Below are 17,120 nucleotides of genomic sequence, written 5' to 3'. Positions count from 1 at the left end.
ATGTTTTGCTTAACAACATACATTTTGGGCTCAATTGTGGTGGTGAGTCGAAGACTACCTGCTTTCTTCTAGGTTTCCAGGAGGACACAGTGTTTAAAGAAAGGAACTGTATTGCCTTCCACAGAGTGCTTAGGATACTGAATTTAATATAAAAGTTGGAAATGAATCCTGATGTAGGGTTTGTCGCTTCTTAAGGCTTTCACCAAGCTGAAATAAATTTATTTTCTTTGTTAAAAAGTTTTCAATGAAGCAAAATATGTGATTGCATATTATATTGGAAAATTATTTTACTCACATAATAATTATTAAGCAAGAATGTCATTTGGTTAAGGCTGATTCTCAAATAACTTAACTACAGTAAAAAAAAAAGTAGGTCAGTCTTCCCAGGTGTATTAGCTTTCTGAAGTCTCATGTCCCCTTAATGTGCTGGGACAATAACTCCCAAATTTCCATCTAAACAAGGCAATCTGGGAATTGAGTCCAATATGGGAAAATGCTTTTCCCATCTTATATCATATAAAATACATTGATGCTTCTTCCTTCTTCCTTTTCCTTCTTCTTTCTTCTTTCTTTCCTTCCTTCCTTACTTCCGTCCATCCTCCCTCCCCCGCTCTTCCTTCTCATCATAAGAACTCACATATCCCGTTTTTTCTACTGCACATAAACAATAATCTATTCCTAGTTTCCTCCATCTCTCCCCCTATTCCATCCAATTTCTTGCTATAATTAATTCCCAGGCTACCCCCTTCCCCCATCTCTCCCCCTCCACCTTTTTTCTGGTTCACTGACCAGCACTGTGAAAACATTACTCATCTTTTCTTGAAAAATTAAGGTAAACGGTAGAAGGAAAGAAAGGTTTGGTAATTGAATTTTTTTTTCTCCAGGTCAACTTCTCTTGTAGTTCAAGGAGAAGCAAGGAGAATATCTACTAATAAGATTCACATGACATTCGAAGTGTTTTAAAGTATCAGATTGAACAAGTTTTTTCTATTTTGAAATAAGTACAAATATTGTTTTTGTCTTATTTTTATTTTATCATAGCTACATTTTGAAATACAATGTTTCTCATTTGGAAGGCTTTCCTGGCTTCAGAAGAACATCATAGTCCTGATGGTCTTATATCTGCCCCTTTCAATCCAACTGCTAATGACTACAGTAGATAAAAATTTGAGCCTCAGACCTGGGCTCATGTTGCTAAGCAAATTTATGCACATTTCTTCTTTCTGATGTATCGTATATAGATGAAGATTTATTTTGCAAATATTTTAATGGAAATAAGTAGACATCACTGAGATCTGATCTACAGTGGTAATGTTGTACAATGAAAGTTCCTTTTACATCTTGGTTTTTAAGGATTCTCTTGCTCCATTTGTCTTTCTTTCCTGAATGAGAACCCAATTTCATTTACTAGATTGGAGAGGACAGTGAATGATGGTGAGGAAAGCTGCATTTCTTTCTTCATTCTTTGCTCTTGAATTGATAATAGGAATGTTGAATCAAACCACTGATCAACAGCCTCTACAGTAGAATTAGGCAAGATTATTAATTTTTAAAGAAGAGAGTAAAAACAAAGAAAAAAGGAATAATTGTATAGTTATTGCTCAGTATATCACTGATGATAAATTAATCATAAAAATACAATACTATTAACAATAAGGTAAATGGTTTTAAAGATCTTTTTAAATCTCTGGGCTGATTGCCAGTTTCCACTGTTTTGTTATTGAAAGATACCATAAAAAGAAGAAAAAAAAGAATTACCAGTACTAAAAATATGCTGCCTTCTAAAACCATTGAACACACACTTCTGTAATCCTTTGTCACTGACCATGTTAGTTGAGGCTTCAAGGAACTGGCATCTAAAACATCTGGCTGGCACAAGAATGGCTCTTCATATACTGTATATTGTGATGGATTAAGAATGAATGTGGTAACATTGTTAGAGTATGGAACAGGGATCAAGAAGTTCCAGATTCTAGCTCCTGGAATTCATAACACGACTTTGCATCAGCCCAACCTGCATTACAAGACTGCTGTTGTTAGAATAAACATGAGGAGTTATTACACATTTCTTTGTGCTCCGTAAAGGGAAAAAGAGATAAAGAAAATATGCATTAATTCATCTGCAATGCAAGAATTGGAAGCAAAAAACTTTCCCTGGTGTATTCTAGAAAGTTCTTCATTTCCAACCATCAAGCAGGATTCAAAGAATCAGACAGGCTTCTGACTTATTTTCAAACATAAGGATTTCTATGGAGCCCAGAACTGATTGGTGAAGATGGCAGTTGTTTAATTCAACAGGTGAGCCAAGCAGGACAGGAGTAACTGATTCAGGAGAGGAAGTGTGTGACCCCAAATCAAAATGACAAAGAAACTAGAATTGTAGTTTGTAACTCCAGGGGGAATGAGTAAGGTGATTCCCTAGAATGGATTCCAATTGATTTTCTAAGTATCCTGTGTTAGGAGTTCAGCTCCTCAAAATGTTTCAGAAATATTTATAATCTTCAAATTATTATTATTTTTAAAAGCACCTTCCTTATTTTTATTGATTTTTCTGTTCAACATGGTCTGTTAGGGACATGATATTTTTGCATCTTAGTTCTAGTTCCTCCCACATAGAGAAGTCTAAGCTGAGAAAGGAAGGAAAGAGAGATGCCAGGAGAATAATCCAACTGTATCAACATCCTCCTGGCAGTGACATTAATGCCAGGCTCTTTTCCCTTGAGATTTGTTCCTGGTTGTGTTGCAAGCAGTTCTTTCAATGTGTGTGCCACTGGCCGCAGATGGTTATGTTGAGAGAAAAATCTTCATCAGGGTCCAGTCCAAGCCAGGAATAAGCAAAATGGACACTGCTTTAGGAAAGAAGGTTGTAGTTTATTGAAGAGCAGAACCACAAGACAAGTGGTTCTGGAGCAGCTGACCACACATTGCTGGGAGTGGTGGGTTTTTATACCTTCTTGGGCTTTTGTGTTTGGAGTTGTTCCTGTGGTATGAACTTTGACCTGAGGTGCAGTGTGCCCTTTTAGTATTCTGATGGTGGTGGGTTAATCCTATTATGTCCTAAAGGTCATGTCCTGCTTCCCTGGGGCCGGGACTGATGGCTATGTCCTGTGTTGGATGGGTGAAGGGTTGCTGGTTCCAGGGATCTTTGTCTTCTAATCCCATCAGCTCTAAGGTTCCTGGCTCCAGTCTTTCTGAAAGGATTATCAAATCTGCATTTCTATAGACCTGGCTTCCTGAATTTCTGGCTGGGGGAGAGGGAGAGGTTTCTGCCTTTTAATATTCCCCAAAATATTTCTTTCTTGGAGGGGGGTGTCTTCCTACAATTACTTCACTCAATAGAAGCAGGCTGTTGGTAAATGAGGCTCCAGTTAATGGGGTTGCTATCCAAACAATTTTTTTCATACTGATGGATTTGGCTGGGATCTCTGCTAACACATAACAAGTTTTTGAACATTGTCTGACATGTTATTGTGTTGCAGAGGGAAACAAAGAGGATACAATTGTCTGAAAAGATCAAAATTGTTGTGACGATTGCAACCAGAAGCATTTCAACTGAGTGCTAGTACTGATGATGTTACCTAGTTTGGGTAATGAAATGTCTGCAAGAAAACAACCCAGATCAGAGAGCACCAAGGAGCTTGGCTGTTTCAACCCTAAACTACAGATATTCTCCTTTATTGGCATTTCAATTGACATCTACCACAGCCATAGAAACTGTGGGGAGAACACACAATCAAGGAAAACGTGAGTGCCATGTGCAGACTCTGTTTATTTTCTCTGAAAAATTATTCTTTTGTTTTCAGCAGCATTTATTTCTGGACTTTACTCAGCAGGACTATAATTCTGTGGATTTAAATAGTGAATAGTGAGGGGTTCTGGCTCTCTGCATACATACTATACATGTAGTTGAAATCATCAGTAACAGAAAATCTGTGGTTCATTACAACCCCTTCTGCAGCCTCATCTCACATGAGAGGTACTCTTTTAAGAAAAAGGTGGATGGACATACTGGGTAAACATCCAAAGTAATCTAAAGCTTCTGCTTGTTCTGTTTCTGAAATGAAATGAACCTGGAGGAGAGTAGAAATAACCAATTTTACACATGAAGATGACACTTGAAATGGCTTCCACTTGCTTTACAGATTTGGGGAGCCTCTATTCAGCCAAATGAATAATAACTTCCAATCTCCTTCATCTCTGGAGTTATTAAGAATTTAAATTTAGCAGTACCCACAGATGTACTTCTAGAGTGAACCATCATAATCCAAACAGTAGAGTAATTTTCCATCTCAAATTAGAACTAATATAACTAACTGGCCTTTTATCATATCAAGGCCTTAGGAACAGACTACTGCAAATTGTTCAGGATGTGATTAAAAGAATCCTGCTTCTAGCCAGACACAGAGTGGGTCAGACAGTGCATTTAAGACTCAGATGTCAACTTATCCACAGTCTTGCCTGAAACAAAAGAATTTCATTTTTTCAGAGATATGAAACAATAAACTAAATGCAATTAGAAGCATTCATTCAATAGCCAAAATTGTGCATGAGCGCATGTTAGGATTCTACTGTTTTCTGTTGACAAGAAAATTGATTAAAAAAAGTTTTATTCTCTTCAGAGCCCATTAGAGTCACTGACACTCCACCTCTAGGAATAGGGTAGAAATTTGCTTGATTTATATATTAATGCAAACCACTCCAGTTTGAATTTTACAAATTAATATGTGAAGTGAAATATAATTATGTGTGCATACCAAAATATGAAGGCAAGTGCTGTGTAAAGATGTGTACAGTGGGGAAAATGTGCAAAAATGTGCTCATATTTATTTTACTCTTCTTCATCACAGAAATAGCACAGAAGGAATTTATATCTGAAAAAACATAGTTTCAGCCAGTAAAATTGGCCCATTTATCCAATTCTACTTGTCTTTTAAAGATCAGTAATCTCTTGTCACCTATATATGCAAAAGGACCTGAGTCTCTTGGGGAATGGTGTGACATTATAGTCCAGTTTGTTATCAGAGAGATAAAGAAGTTGTAATTTCTTCACTTCTTGAATTACAAGAATACTTTTTGCCAACTGTAATTTTTGTGTTAGTTTTTCCAGAATCTTAAATGGACACATGATTTTCAAATGAATTCTCTGTGACTTGGCCCAGAAGAATGAAATGTACTCCCAAATGGTACAGCCATAGACATTACCAGATATGGGTGGGAGTCAGCCAAAGTGGAGAGGTCAATTGCTGAGAGAACTGCACTTTGCTTGGTGCTCTGTGAGCTTGGTGGTTTGGTTGCAGAAGTGTCATTACATGACTAGGTAACATCTGGCTGCATCTGCTAATGATAGGCTTTGCAAAAGCAAATTCCTTTTCCGGCACTTTCTCCTAGTAGGAATGAGGTTCTAATATAAAGACTGCCTTTATGATTGGTATTTGCACATAACCTTCAAAAATGAAAAATGTATTTCTATCGGCTTCAAATGAACATCTTTAAGAGAAACCATTGAATTTAATTATTTCCCAAAACTTAGGCATATAAAAGATATGTATTAAAGTAGTTTTGGGAATTATACGTTCCACAGAATTATTTGCATGATATTACAAATATATAATAAAGTTGCTTTAACTCTGACAGCGCTGCGTCAGAAAATGGGGCAAAAATTCCAGAGTTTTCTTTCATCCACAATTGCAGTTAATGAAATACAAGTGCATATAATATAGAAGTCAAATTATTACTGTGTCAGACCACAGAAGAGAAAGCAGTTCAATGGTTTTACAAAATCTTTTTTTAATTTTTCAGCTCGGCTTGAATGCAGAAAAATGCAGATATAGTATGGGGACATAGTAGCCACGTAGCTTCATTCAGTCTGAATGAAATCAAATTATGAATTAATGGAAACAGAGGGCTAAGAATGTATCAGCTGAATGTTTCTAGGATGGGATCAGGTCAGCAGTGGAAATGGTTGTAAGTATGGCTTCATCTTAAACCAAATTTTGTAACCCTCAGTTATCATTTTGCAGCAACTGCAGCAAACTTAAAGTTGAAATAAGTTGAAATAAGCAAAGATACAATTTTTCTTATGTGCTAGATATTATATGTGTAAATTCTTTGTCCACCCTTACACAGAGAGAACTTACTCATGCAACCATTTATTATTTCAAAAATCATTTGGGATTCTGGATTTGTTGTGGTAGTATATGATCCATACATTAGAGTCCATTTTTGACATGCCACTTGATTTGTCACTGAGTTGTGGTGGCAAACTGAAAGCTGATTTTTTTCCCCACTGCTGTCATGCTTCTTATGTGGATTAGAACACAATTTAAGTTGGTCATAATCATCATTTTAGCCACTGTCTATCCACTGCAGGATGAAGGCCTCTTCCACATGTTTCCAACCAATACGGTCCTGAGCTTTCTTTTGCCAATTGGGCCTGCAATACTTGCTGATGTTCTCAATACGCCTTGTTTTAGGTCTCTTTCATGGATGCTTTTTATCGTGGGATCAATTCTATGACTGCCCTGGTCTACCTGCCATCAGTTCTTCTTGCTGTGTGACCAGCCCATTTCCATTTCAATTCTTTTACTCTCTTGATGGTATCGTATACTTTTGTTTGTTCTCTAATCTATGTGTGAATCTTTCTATCTTGTTTTCTGATGCCAAGCATGTATCTTTCCATGGCTTTTTGCACCACTTGTAGCTTTTGTATCGATTGTGAGGTTAGTGTTCATGTTTCACTGGCATATGTTAAAGTAGGTAGCATACACTGATAGAAAATTTTTATCTTCAGGCATAGGGGGAGATTGTTCTTGAATTTAGTTTGCCAAATATAGCTGGTCCTAAATATAGCATGGACAGGTATATTGCAAGGTCCAGTTGATCTTCAGTTGGCATGAAATCAAATTATGAATCAAGCTCTACTGTGAAAGCAGAGCTGAAATTCAGACAATTCTGAGTGACACCACTGCATTGCAAAAATATTCCCACTACCTTCAGTGGACTGAGTAAGGAGGGCAGTATGATGTGTGTAGGCATTCTTGCTTGTAACAGAGAGGACGAAGCTAGATGCAAGACTCTTAAGAATCACACCAAAGACTTCATAGAGCACACCATCATAAGCCCAATAAAGGTATTAGTTCATATTTTGCTGATGTGGAAATGCATATAGAAATATGTGATTTACAAGGATATAGAGGGAAAGTATTTAAAATTAATGTTCTCACAATATACACAATATACATACATATACAGGTGAAAGATCTTCCTCTTTGTACAAAAAGGAACTTGAAAATCGTTTGTGGCTCCAGGACCACAGATTGCCCACCTGCTTGAAGATATCATGTAGGTATGACTAGTTCATGCTGTGAATAATCCTGAGTTCTGAACTACAATGGTAAAAGATAAAAAGAGAAACAAATGAGTCAATTTTGATTAACAACTAGATTACAAACTATTTTTCCAAAGAGCTACTTAAACATGAATCAGCTCAGGCTGCCTCCAATTCAGTGGGTGCTGTTCTTGTTAAGCTAACAATGCTTGAGCCTTTATTTGGAGTCTCCTATACAAGAAGGCAAAACTAAAAGAAATTGAGTTATTTTTTGCACAGAAAATATGTTGTGCTAAGTCTGGAGCCAGAAGCCCAGAGTCAAAGTGTCAGCGGAAACATGACAGGATTTCAAGCACCAATTAAAAATGCTGCGACTTTTTGTTTATTGTCAAAAAACCCACCCTCTTTTCAAAATACTAAACAAACTCCAGATCTATTAGTGGAGGACATCAAAGCAGAAAAGCAGCAATTACGCTCAGCCTACTACTTAATTTGTCCCAGTTTAGAGTGACAAAAAATGAATAAAGATATTTATCCCTCGCTACAGGGTTTTAATTGTCACTAATCTAATTGCTACTCTGTCCGATTCTTGCTACATCTTTGCTCATTAAAGTGTTGCTGCTTTGCTGGGTTTTTTGTTTATTTCCAAACTCTTTCTCGAGTTTTTCACATATCTTAGATCAGAACTACAGCCAATTTATGTACCCAAAGAAAAATGTACTTCTTTTCAACTACTATGAAGCAGTATGGAGGGAAGAATGTTTAGTCTCTCTAAAATATTCAATGGTAATATGTTTATTTAAAAAGTAATCAAAATCAAATGGAACTAAAGAAAAATATGAAGACAAAAACTCAGTTAAACTAGTAGCACTATTACTTAATCATCTAGTGTCCAAACTTATCATTTCCATCCCGACATCCCCAGATTTTGCTAAAATGGGTATCACAATTTAAAAGTAAAGAATTATATTATTTGTGTGTTACAATTCCCATAAGGCAGGCATACACAAAATCAATTCATTGTTGTTGAGGTTTTTTATGGAGTCATTCTCCTTGTTTATGTTAGGCATTAAGAAGTATGCACATAAGCTGTGGTGGCACAGTGATTAAAATGTGGTATTGCAGGCTGACTCTGCCCACAAGTTCAATCCTAACTGGCTCAAGGTTGATTCAGACTTCCATCCTTTGGAGGTCTGTAAAGCAAAGACCCAAATTGTTGGGGACAATTGTTGCTGACTTTGTAAACTGGTTAAAGAGTGATGTAAAACACTATGAAGTGGTATATGACTCTAAGTGCTGTTGCTATAAACTGCTGCTGCTGCCAGAATAAGGAACCAGTTCAATTGCAAAAACGTGAAAACACATACATATATCTAAACTATAAATGATAAGAGTTCTTAGTTTTGACCACTTAATGAGAAGAGATTGCAGAAATATTCTAATTCTTCTGCAAATTTGTGCAATGTCAGTGATGGGGAGGGAGTAGACTAACCTGAATGATTTTTTTCAAAGTAAAATATGTTTTTAATGATTAAGGGAAAATGGATAATAGAAAAAAATAAGCTTTTTTGTAATCACAGAGCAAAATAATTCTGTAATCTTTTGCTCTATCCATTTTGTATTAGTTTTGCTAGTTTTTATGTTCTCTTTAAAACGTTTAATAAAATGTTTTTAAAACAAAAAGAAAGAAAAATCTGTTGCATGCAGAAGATGCTGGTGCTTGGATAGCAGCCATAATAGGATTGCATTTGTAATGTGTTTGCCAAAGTACTTCTTCCATCTGTTCTTGCATTTAGGGTTAAAAATATTTATTATCTACACATTTCCATAAATGCACATGTAATTTACACAAATTTAGATGTGTATGCACAAATGCAATTTCATATATGCTCAAATGATGTCCAATAGTGCAAGCATACACATTAGAACATATGCATACAGTCTCAACATATAATATATATATTATTGCATGTTTAAGATACAAATCAAGATTTTGATTTTTACTTTAGCATTTGGACATTCTGTACAATTTGGATAGTTAAACCTGCCCAGCTGGCTGAACAGATGCTTTGGCCTTTGTGAAGAGAAGGTAGAAAGGTCTTCTCACATTTGGCCCTCACTCATGGAATTCCCTTCCCCAGCCAAGTAAACAGAGCATTCAAATTTAGGGTCACTCCAAAGTCAAAATAAAATCATGTTTTTATCATAACATTATTTAATTTTTACTAGACTTTAGTGATCATTTTTTTCAATGGATTTCATATTGTATGGTATCTTTGTGGGATCATTAATGTGTAAGTTTGAGTACCCATACACCACATAATGTTATCTTTAAAAGTAGTCAAATGTATAGAAACAAAATAAGAAACACCTACGCAATAACCTACAAAATAAGAAACACCTACGCAATTTGCACAGAAGAACTGTTGCCAACTTTCAAATAAACATGTTGAATGCAGAAAAGAACAGAGAGGTTTGCTACAAATTCTTATTGTGAAGGAATTTTGAAGACATGCATTCAAGGACAAGTCTTCTCAGTGGAGGCCCCCTTCTCTGCAATTTCCTACCTCCAAAGGTAAGTTCAGCCACTTCACTTTAGTCTACCAGGAAATGTTGGGGAAAGGAATGGAATGTTGATAGATGCTCCCAAGGAAGTAATGTGAAGTGGAATATATGATGCAAACACTGCTGAAGTGTGAGTTTGGATTATCTGCTGTGTGGTTGTAACATTATGGTTTCAATCTTACTACTGTGCAGGGGAATTGTACACACACTCACCCCAGAGAAATTTTGATTGAAGCATAAAAGCCTAAGTAATAAAAGGTAAGGGGTTTTTTTTTGTACATTTGTACAAAAAAGGGGTTGGTACTCATTTCTGTTTCTTAGCCGAGGGAGTCAGCGTTGTCCAAAGCTATTTCTGTGGTCATGTGGCCAACATGACTATATGCCGAGGCAAACGGAACACTGTTACCTTCCCACCAAAATGATACTTACTTATCTACTCGCATTTGCATTCTTTCAAATTGCTAGGTTGGCAAGAGTTGGAGAAAGGACAGGAGCTCAATCCATTGTGTGGCACTCAGGTCTTGAACCTGGGCTATTAGCTTTACAGCTGACAAGCTCAGCATCTTTAACCACTGAGCTATCACACCCAAATAATAAATACATAAATAAAATCACATGGACACATAGATTTGCATGCAGATAGATTGTGCATTTATACTTAAAAAGAGAGATTAATAAAATGTCTTGAAAAAAGACTGCAAACTTTTCTCATTATACTATAATTATTGAGAGCAGAACCAGCCATCTGTGTTATAATGCTATCCACCAATCCTTGAACCACTAGAAAAGTATTCCAGCATAAAATTTGCTGCTTTGACTGCTGAACCTTATTCTACTATGGTAATAAAACCAATGACTGGTGCTGTTTCCGTGCTTTATGAAATGGACGAAAGACATCATGGATGTCTTTTACAAACATATTTTAATATAATATCTAACTTCATACTTTGACCCAGATTTTACAAATGAACTGTCAAAAAGAGCAGAGAATTTAATTTGGTATCTGAATATTTACTTAATGGAGATCTATAGTTTGCTCTGCTTCAGGGTAATAGAGGTATAGATTACAGTAATCTAGTTTATTGTTAGAGTTTAATTTATCTTTTCTTTTTTGTACTATATCACTTGACCATATCAGAAAACCTATTCTAGCCAGTCTTGGTTGATCCCTCAAAGCAAAGCAAGATCAGAACTTGATCAAACCTGGATGGAAGATGATCAGGAAATTCCAACTTTGTATACAGGGGAGGTTTCATGTGACAACAATAAGTTTTAAGCAAATGAAGTTAAAACTTATACAACAGATTTAATAGGGTATAAAGAGAAACTAGCAGACCAGATTCCAAAGGCTACAAGCATAAATCCTAAGTTTTTAACAAGGATAAATGGGGCTATGGTAGTTTACAGTGATACAATAGAAGACTAAATAAGAACTTTTGGGTAGATCTAAAGGATCAAACTTACTCAGCCCCTAGATAGGTACCAATGGAATTTGTTACATTTTTTTCAGAGAATGTGTCCAATGAACTGAGGTGTTAAGTCAATGGGGCAAAATCTAGAGTTCCCTGCTGCTTTGCAGGGGCTTTAGATAAGGATATACCTAAACCATGGTTTGGAGAGGAGCAGAAGTAGATCTATTTGATTTTAGAACAATTGATGATTTCCATATTGGGCTGATGGGTTCAAAATGAGGGAAAGAAGGAAGTGTAAGGAAGATATTCCTGGGTTTTAAAGTCTGAGAGAGATGAAAAAGAGTAGGCAATAAGCATTTTCCTAGGGACATTGAAGGACAATAACACATCTATTCATGCTGCATAAAATCAGTACTACATACTTTCATTTATGTTGATGGTTAGAACAAGATACCTAAGGATATATAGCAACCTTTCCTATGGACAGAAGTTATTCTGTTGTGAGTATAGCATATGGAAGTTCTAGAAAACTCACTTTGCAACTTTACCTGTCAGACATCTAGGAGTGTGTAACTATAAAAGCCAATATGTAACCTTCAACATATATGTTGGATCTGATGATTTGCTTATTAAGCCTGGATAACTTAAAGATTCTTATTCTATTGCCTTGAGTGTGCTGCCACTTCCCAATTTTAATTCTTTTTAGCATAATGCAGGAGAAATAAAAATGCATCCTGCAGACCTGACTAAGGGTTTACTGAGGCTCAAATTAGATATATTATCTAACTTTTCACACATAAAGAGCACATCTAGCATTGCATAAAATTGCCCTCAAGATAAGGATTTATATTATATATGCATAAGAATTGCTGTGGAAAAATAACACAACATAGTGCAAGGTGAAACTAAAGACTGGTTAACATCTGGAAAACCTGCCTGACAATGATTCAGAAAAAGGGGTAGACCAAGAAACTAAAGGCCAATTAACTGCTTACCAACAACTTTCAAATTACTAATTGATGTGATATCTGATGCACTCCAACATCTAGCTGAAAACAAGCTCTTTTCACCTGAGCAGAAAGGAAATCACCCAAGCAGCAGAGGAATAAAAGATCAGCTTCTAACTGACAAGATGGAAAACTGCAAAAGAAGGATAACCAACTTGAATGTAGTGTGAATTGATTACAAGAAGGCATTTTATCCTGCCACATGATTGGATAAGCAAATGCCTAGAAATAACAGGAGTCAGTAGAAACCTCAGAAGCTTTGTGCAAAGATCAATGGAAGACAGAGTTGCTAGTCAATTGTGATCGATTGAGACAGGTTAATATCAAGAGAGGAATCTTTCAAGGAGACTAGGTATCACCACTACTCTTTGTCATTGCACTGATGCCTTTGTCAATGATACTGAATAACTCAAGCCATGGCTATCAAACATTAAAAACGTTTGCCAGGCTATCCTACCGCCTTTACATGGATGTATCCAAAATCAGTGGAGGAAATAGCACCAGCACAATTAACATCTAGGCAATTCCAGTCCTTAGATACACCAATAGAATAATGAATTAGAATCAAGCAGAACTAAAAGCTCTGGATAGTAAGGCTAGAAAAATAATGACAATGAATCATGCCCTTCACCCTTAGAGTGACATTGACAGACTCTACTTACCAAATAAAATAGGTGGGCATGTAATGTTGCAATTACATCAGATATAGAAGAAGAAAAAAGGGCATTGGAAGAATATCTGAAGGACAGTGAAGAAGATGCACAGAAGCTAATATACCAGGAAGTCTTACTGCATACTGGAGAGACCAAATTGGCTTACAAGGAAGACCAAATGAAGAACAGAAAAGAGACACGGGAAGACAAAGTATTATATGACCACTATATTAAAAAGATTAAAATGCTTTTGTCACATAACACAATGACAATTAAGAAAGATAAATAAAAATTTGGATATTGGATGTTGCAGTATGTAAGAGCAGCAACATAGAAGACAAAACCTGGAGAAAATCATAAAATACAAAGACCTGCAAATTGAAGTAGAATGACAGTGGCAAAAGAGAGGAAAGATAGTACCAATAATAATAGATACCCTCAACACTATCAAACAATATGGGAAGATGGATAAAAAGCCAAATCCAGTCTAAACACCTGGCCAACTCTGTAACCAACCATAATATAATAACAATCTTAGTTGTGAAGCCACTTTAAGTTGCAAAATGCAAAGTGTAGTGTTCTCCTCAGGAAGGGACAATTGACATTTGGAGACTCAGAGAGAAGACTCTGTTGACTTCAAAACAGGCAAACTGATCTAAGGGAAAATGGGAAGCTAATGAAATAGGGAAAATGAATGGCTACCTGAGGCCACAATAGTGCCCAGAGACCTTACACCAGTCCATTCTTGCTTTTGAAAAAACAAAATATTGATGTAAAATATTAGGAAGCTGTTCCATTTTAAAGCAATGTTTTAAAAACAACTTGAAAAGCACTGATTTAAACTAAAACACTACCTTCTAGCATCATATTTATTTGTAGAAATCGGTTTGAGCCCAACTGGGAGAGTAAATAACATACAGTGAGGGCTGTGTGATACCAAATTCATCTGATAAATAAGTGACCATGTGACAGTGGTTCTTGTAGTTTTGTTTTTGGCTTGTCTTTGATTTTGCTGATCCAGTAAGAATGCATACTGTGCTAAAAAAAGGTAAACATGTATTTTGCTTTTTGTACAGGGTAGTACTTTCAAAAAGCCTTACTTTTACTCAGAAATTTTCTTAGTGAGTCCTGAAGCCTTTGCTCCCAGATGAGTTTTCATAAAACTCCCAAGCTGAAACGTTTTCTTTTATGTGATCTGTATGTTTTTCATAATGTTATCTGGAGTACAGGAAAAGAGCTCACATTGTTTGGGTGTGTCTCTGAATTAATACTCTGCAAGTGTTTTTTAAAAAAGGATTACTTACTTTGTACTTCATTGCCTGTTACTGAACAGCTTTATTCTTTATATATTCAAAATATAACACAAACAAAGAACAGCACAAGAAATGGGAAGACTATATTGAACAGTTCCTTCTGGCTTTGCTATAACAGAGATTTTCCATCCCTGTACACCATAGGGTAAATCTGCTAATGCTTGATTACTTACATTTACTTACATTTGTACACTGTTAGGGCTCACAAATCAACAACCTTTTCAAGTACCATCATATGATTTTGCACAATACCCCCAATTTTAAAAAAATAAAAATGACTGAAGGCATAAATGCTGTGATCTTGCAAGATTCTGCGTTAGAAATATTGATTAGTTTTAAACATGTATGCCATGTTTTGCTATTATGGACACCATATCAATCATAGGTACTGTGGTTCCAGCCACTGCTAAAGTATTTTTCAAGTACAATTTAACATTTATTTACTGAACCTCCACTTGTATGACTTTTCTGGGAGAGAAGTAACAGAGGGGGAGGATAATTTCCTTCATTATGCCTGGATAACTGTTGCTAAGGCTGCTGATTACCATGCATAGAAAGCTAGCAAAGCCCTGGGTTCTCAAGAGGTACAGATTGCTCCATTGATTAATGACATAATCCTAGGTGCAATTTGGAAAAAAAATCAGATGTAAAGATACCCTTGAAATCATCATGATAATGATGCATCTGTCCTGTTCAAGTATGTCACCCTATTCGGTGGCAATTTCTGTTAGTATTGGATTTGCTTTATTCCTCTTTAGCACTGCATTTGAGTTTTAACCAATTTTGTGGAGTTAAATTATGAAGAGGAGGAGGTCATCTAGCTTATTGCTGCTAAGCATGTCATCACCAGTTCTGAAGATCATGCTGTATTTAGTTGCTCATTACATCCCACAGTGTAAAACTGCGCCAGCTGTTTAATTCCCAAAGAGTCCAAACAGAAAGAAATTCTCTATCATTCTTCATTTCATCTCCTACATACTGCCTTGCCTGCACAGTATGCAACCTGCTATGTACAGTACATTATGCATTTGGTCACACTTGCTAAAGCTACTTATTGCTACCTGTTAGTCTGACTATCCCTTACCTGTTAATTCAGCATCATTAGACAATGGCACGTTAACATTGTACCCATTTAAATGAAAGTATATTGACTGTTTCTCTGACAGTAATAACAAATCTAACTTATTTTGTACGCCTGGTGATGTTGGAAAATCAGTAACGCTCTGTGAAGCTCTAGACAGCCAGGCAGTAAAAGAAATGCTGCATGCTAGATGCATTTAGGCATGCTTCCTTCTCTCTCTCTTTAATATACAGATAAAGGGCAATGTAGCAGAAATCAATATTGCAGTATTGCCATTATTTTCTGTGAAGGCTGCACATATCTCAGAAGACGCTATGCAACATTTTATGGGCACAGAGCATCCATAAAACGCTGTATAAAAGGAGAGCTGCACAAAGCACAGAGCTTCCTGCAGCCAAAGAAGAGTGAAGCAGAGTGGAGCAGGAAAGGCAAGGCAAGGGCCTGGGTAGAGATGCTTAGGTATATTCCCTTGTCTAACATAGACTGGAATCAAGTCACTGCACAAAGCCAAAGTCCCAAGGAGTGGAAATTGTTGCAAGGCTTAAAATATAACTGATTGCAAGAGTCGGAAACACAGCATCAGGTCCAAAGGGATGGGTGGCTTCAGCAGGTTGCCATCGAGGCGCAGGTAGCGAAGACGTGGCACATTTTCAAGATCTGAAGATGCTGCATGAAGGGAGACCAGATCAGTGGGGCATATCTGAGTCCCATTGATTTCTAAAGGCAAAAAAGAAAAGAAATAGAATTAAGCAATAGGCTGGGGACAGGGAAGTTGCAGAAATCATCAGTTTCATATTCCATTCTGCTCTCTCAGTATTCATTATTCATCAATTAACTATTGACAGAATTATTCAAGTACAATATTGTATTATTGCAATAGTCCCTTCCGGCTTAAAGATATTTATAATTCTACTCCTCTGTATGAAATCATGGAAGAAACCTCCCTTGCCTGCAGTAAGCAAAGCCTTTCCTATTCAGTTTTTAATTCCCATGTTTTTTTCCACATTCATTTAATAAAGGGTCTCTATAAATCACTCCTAAATACTGAGTATCTAAAAAAGTGGCTAACATTGAGTGTGAAATCCAAGTATAAAACCAACGTACTAAAACTCCTTAGAAAACCTGCATTTGTAAGAATATTTTATAATTGTTAAAATGGTTATTTTAATCTTCTCTATAACTTTACAAGCTATATGTTTCTGTACTGCTTTAAAAAATTAGAAATGTGCAGTGAAGACCAGGGATGAATGATCTAGTACAGGCACTTTCTTGCTTTCATTATCCCGTCCCTTCCTTCTACACACATTGATGGAAAACTGTAATACAAAGTCTTTTGTTTCCATGGAGGCTTCCTACATACAGTATCTTAGAATTCTAAATTGCACACTGAACTTCCAGGGATACAAAGGTTCCCTGTTGCAGAACTTCACAGAGTGAATGAAGATGGAAAGAAAAGTTACTGCCATCATCTTTCTTCATATCATTACAGCCTAAAACACAAAACATTTATGGCCTGCCTTTCTAACAAGTATATTTGTACACAGTATACTTAACTGAATGCTTGTCTTCAGGTGTGCATTTGATTCATATTTCATTACTAGAATGCTGTTATACTCAACCACTTACATCAGGTTCAAAACAAGCATAAAATAATAACAAGACATTTCAGTCCTTCAAGATTACAAATTTGAATAACTATTTTGGAAAAAATAAATTTTACAATGTACTTGAGTAAGAATTTGTTGAACTCACATATATTAAA

General features: G+C 36.2%; 1 protein-coding gene across 1 annotated transcript in view; it reads right to left on the bottom strand.

Annotated features, from left to right (window-relative positions):
- Positions 1-14,275: 14,275 nt before the first annotated feature.
- The window catches only part of LOC120306707 (proline and arginine rich end leucine rich repeat protein), a 36,525-nt gene continuing 33,680 nt past the window's right edge, over positions 14,276-17,120 (bottom strand). Inside the window, exon 3 of the mRNA XM_039340400.1 lies at positions 14,276-16,075. Coding sequence (XP_039196334.1) covers positions 15,900-16,075 — 176 coding nt within the window. The 3' untranslated portion in view covers positions 14,276-15,899. The remainder of the gene's footprint in view (positions 16,076-17,120) is intronic.

This window comes from Crotalus tigris, unplaced genomic scaffold (assembly GCF_016545835.1).
Source record: "Crotalus tigris isolate CLP2741 ecotype Arizona unplaced genomic scaffold, ASM1654583v1 scf7180000017550.10884619, whole genome shotgun sequence".
Taxonomy (NCBI): Eukaryota; Metazoa; Chordata; class Lepidosauria; order Squamata; family Viperidae; genus Crotalus; species Crotalus tigris.
This window is presented reverse-complemented; position numbering and strand designations above follow the sequence as displayed.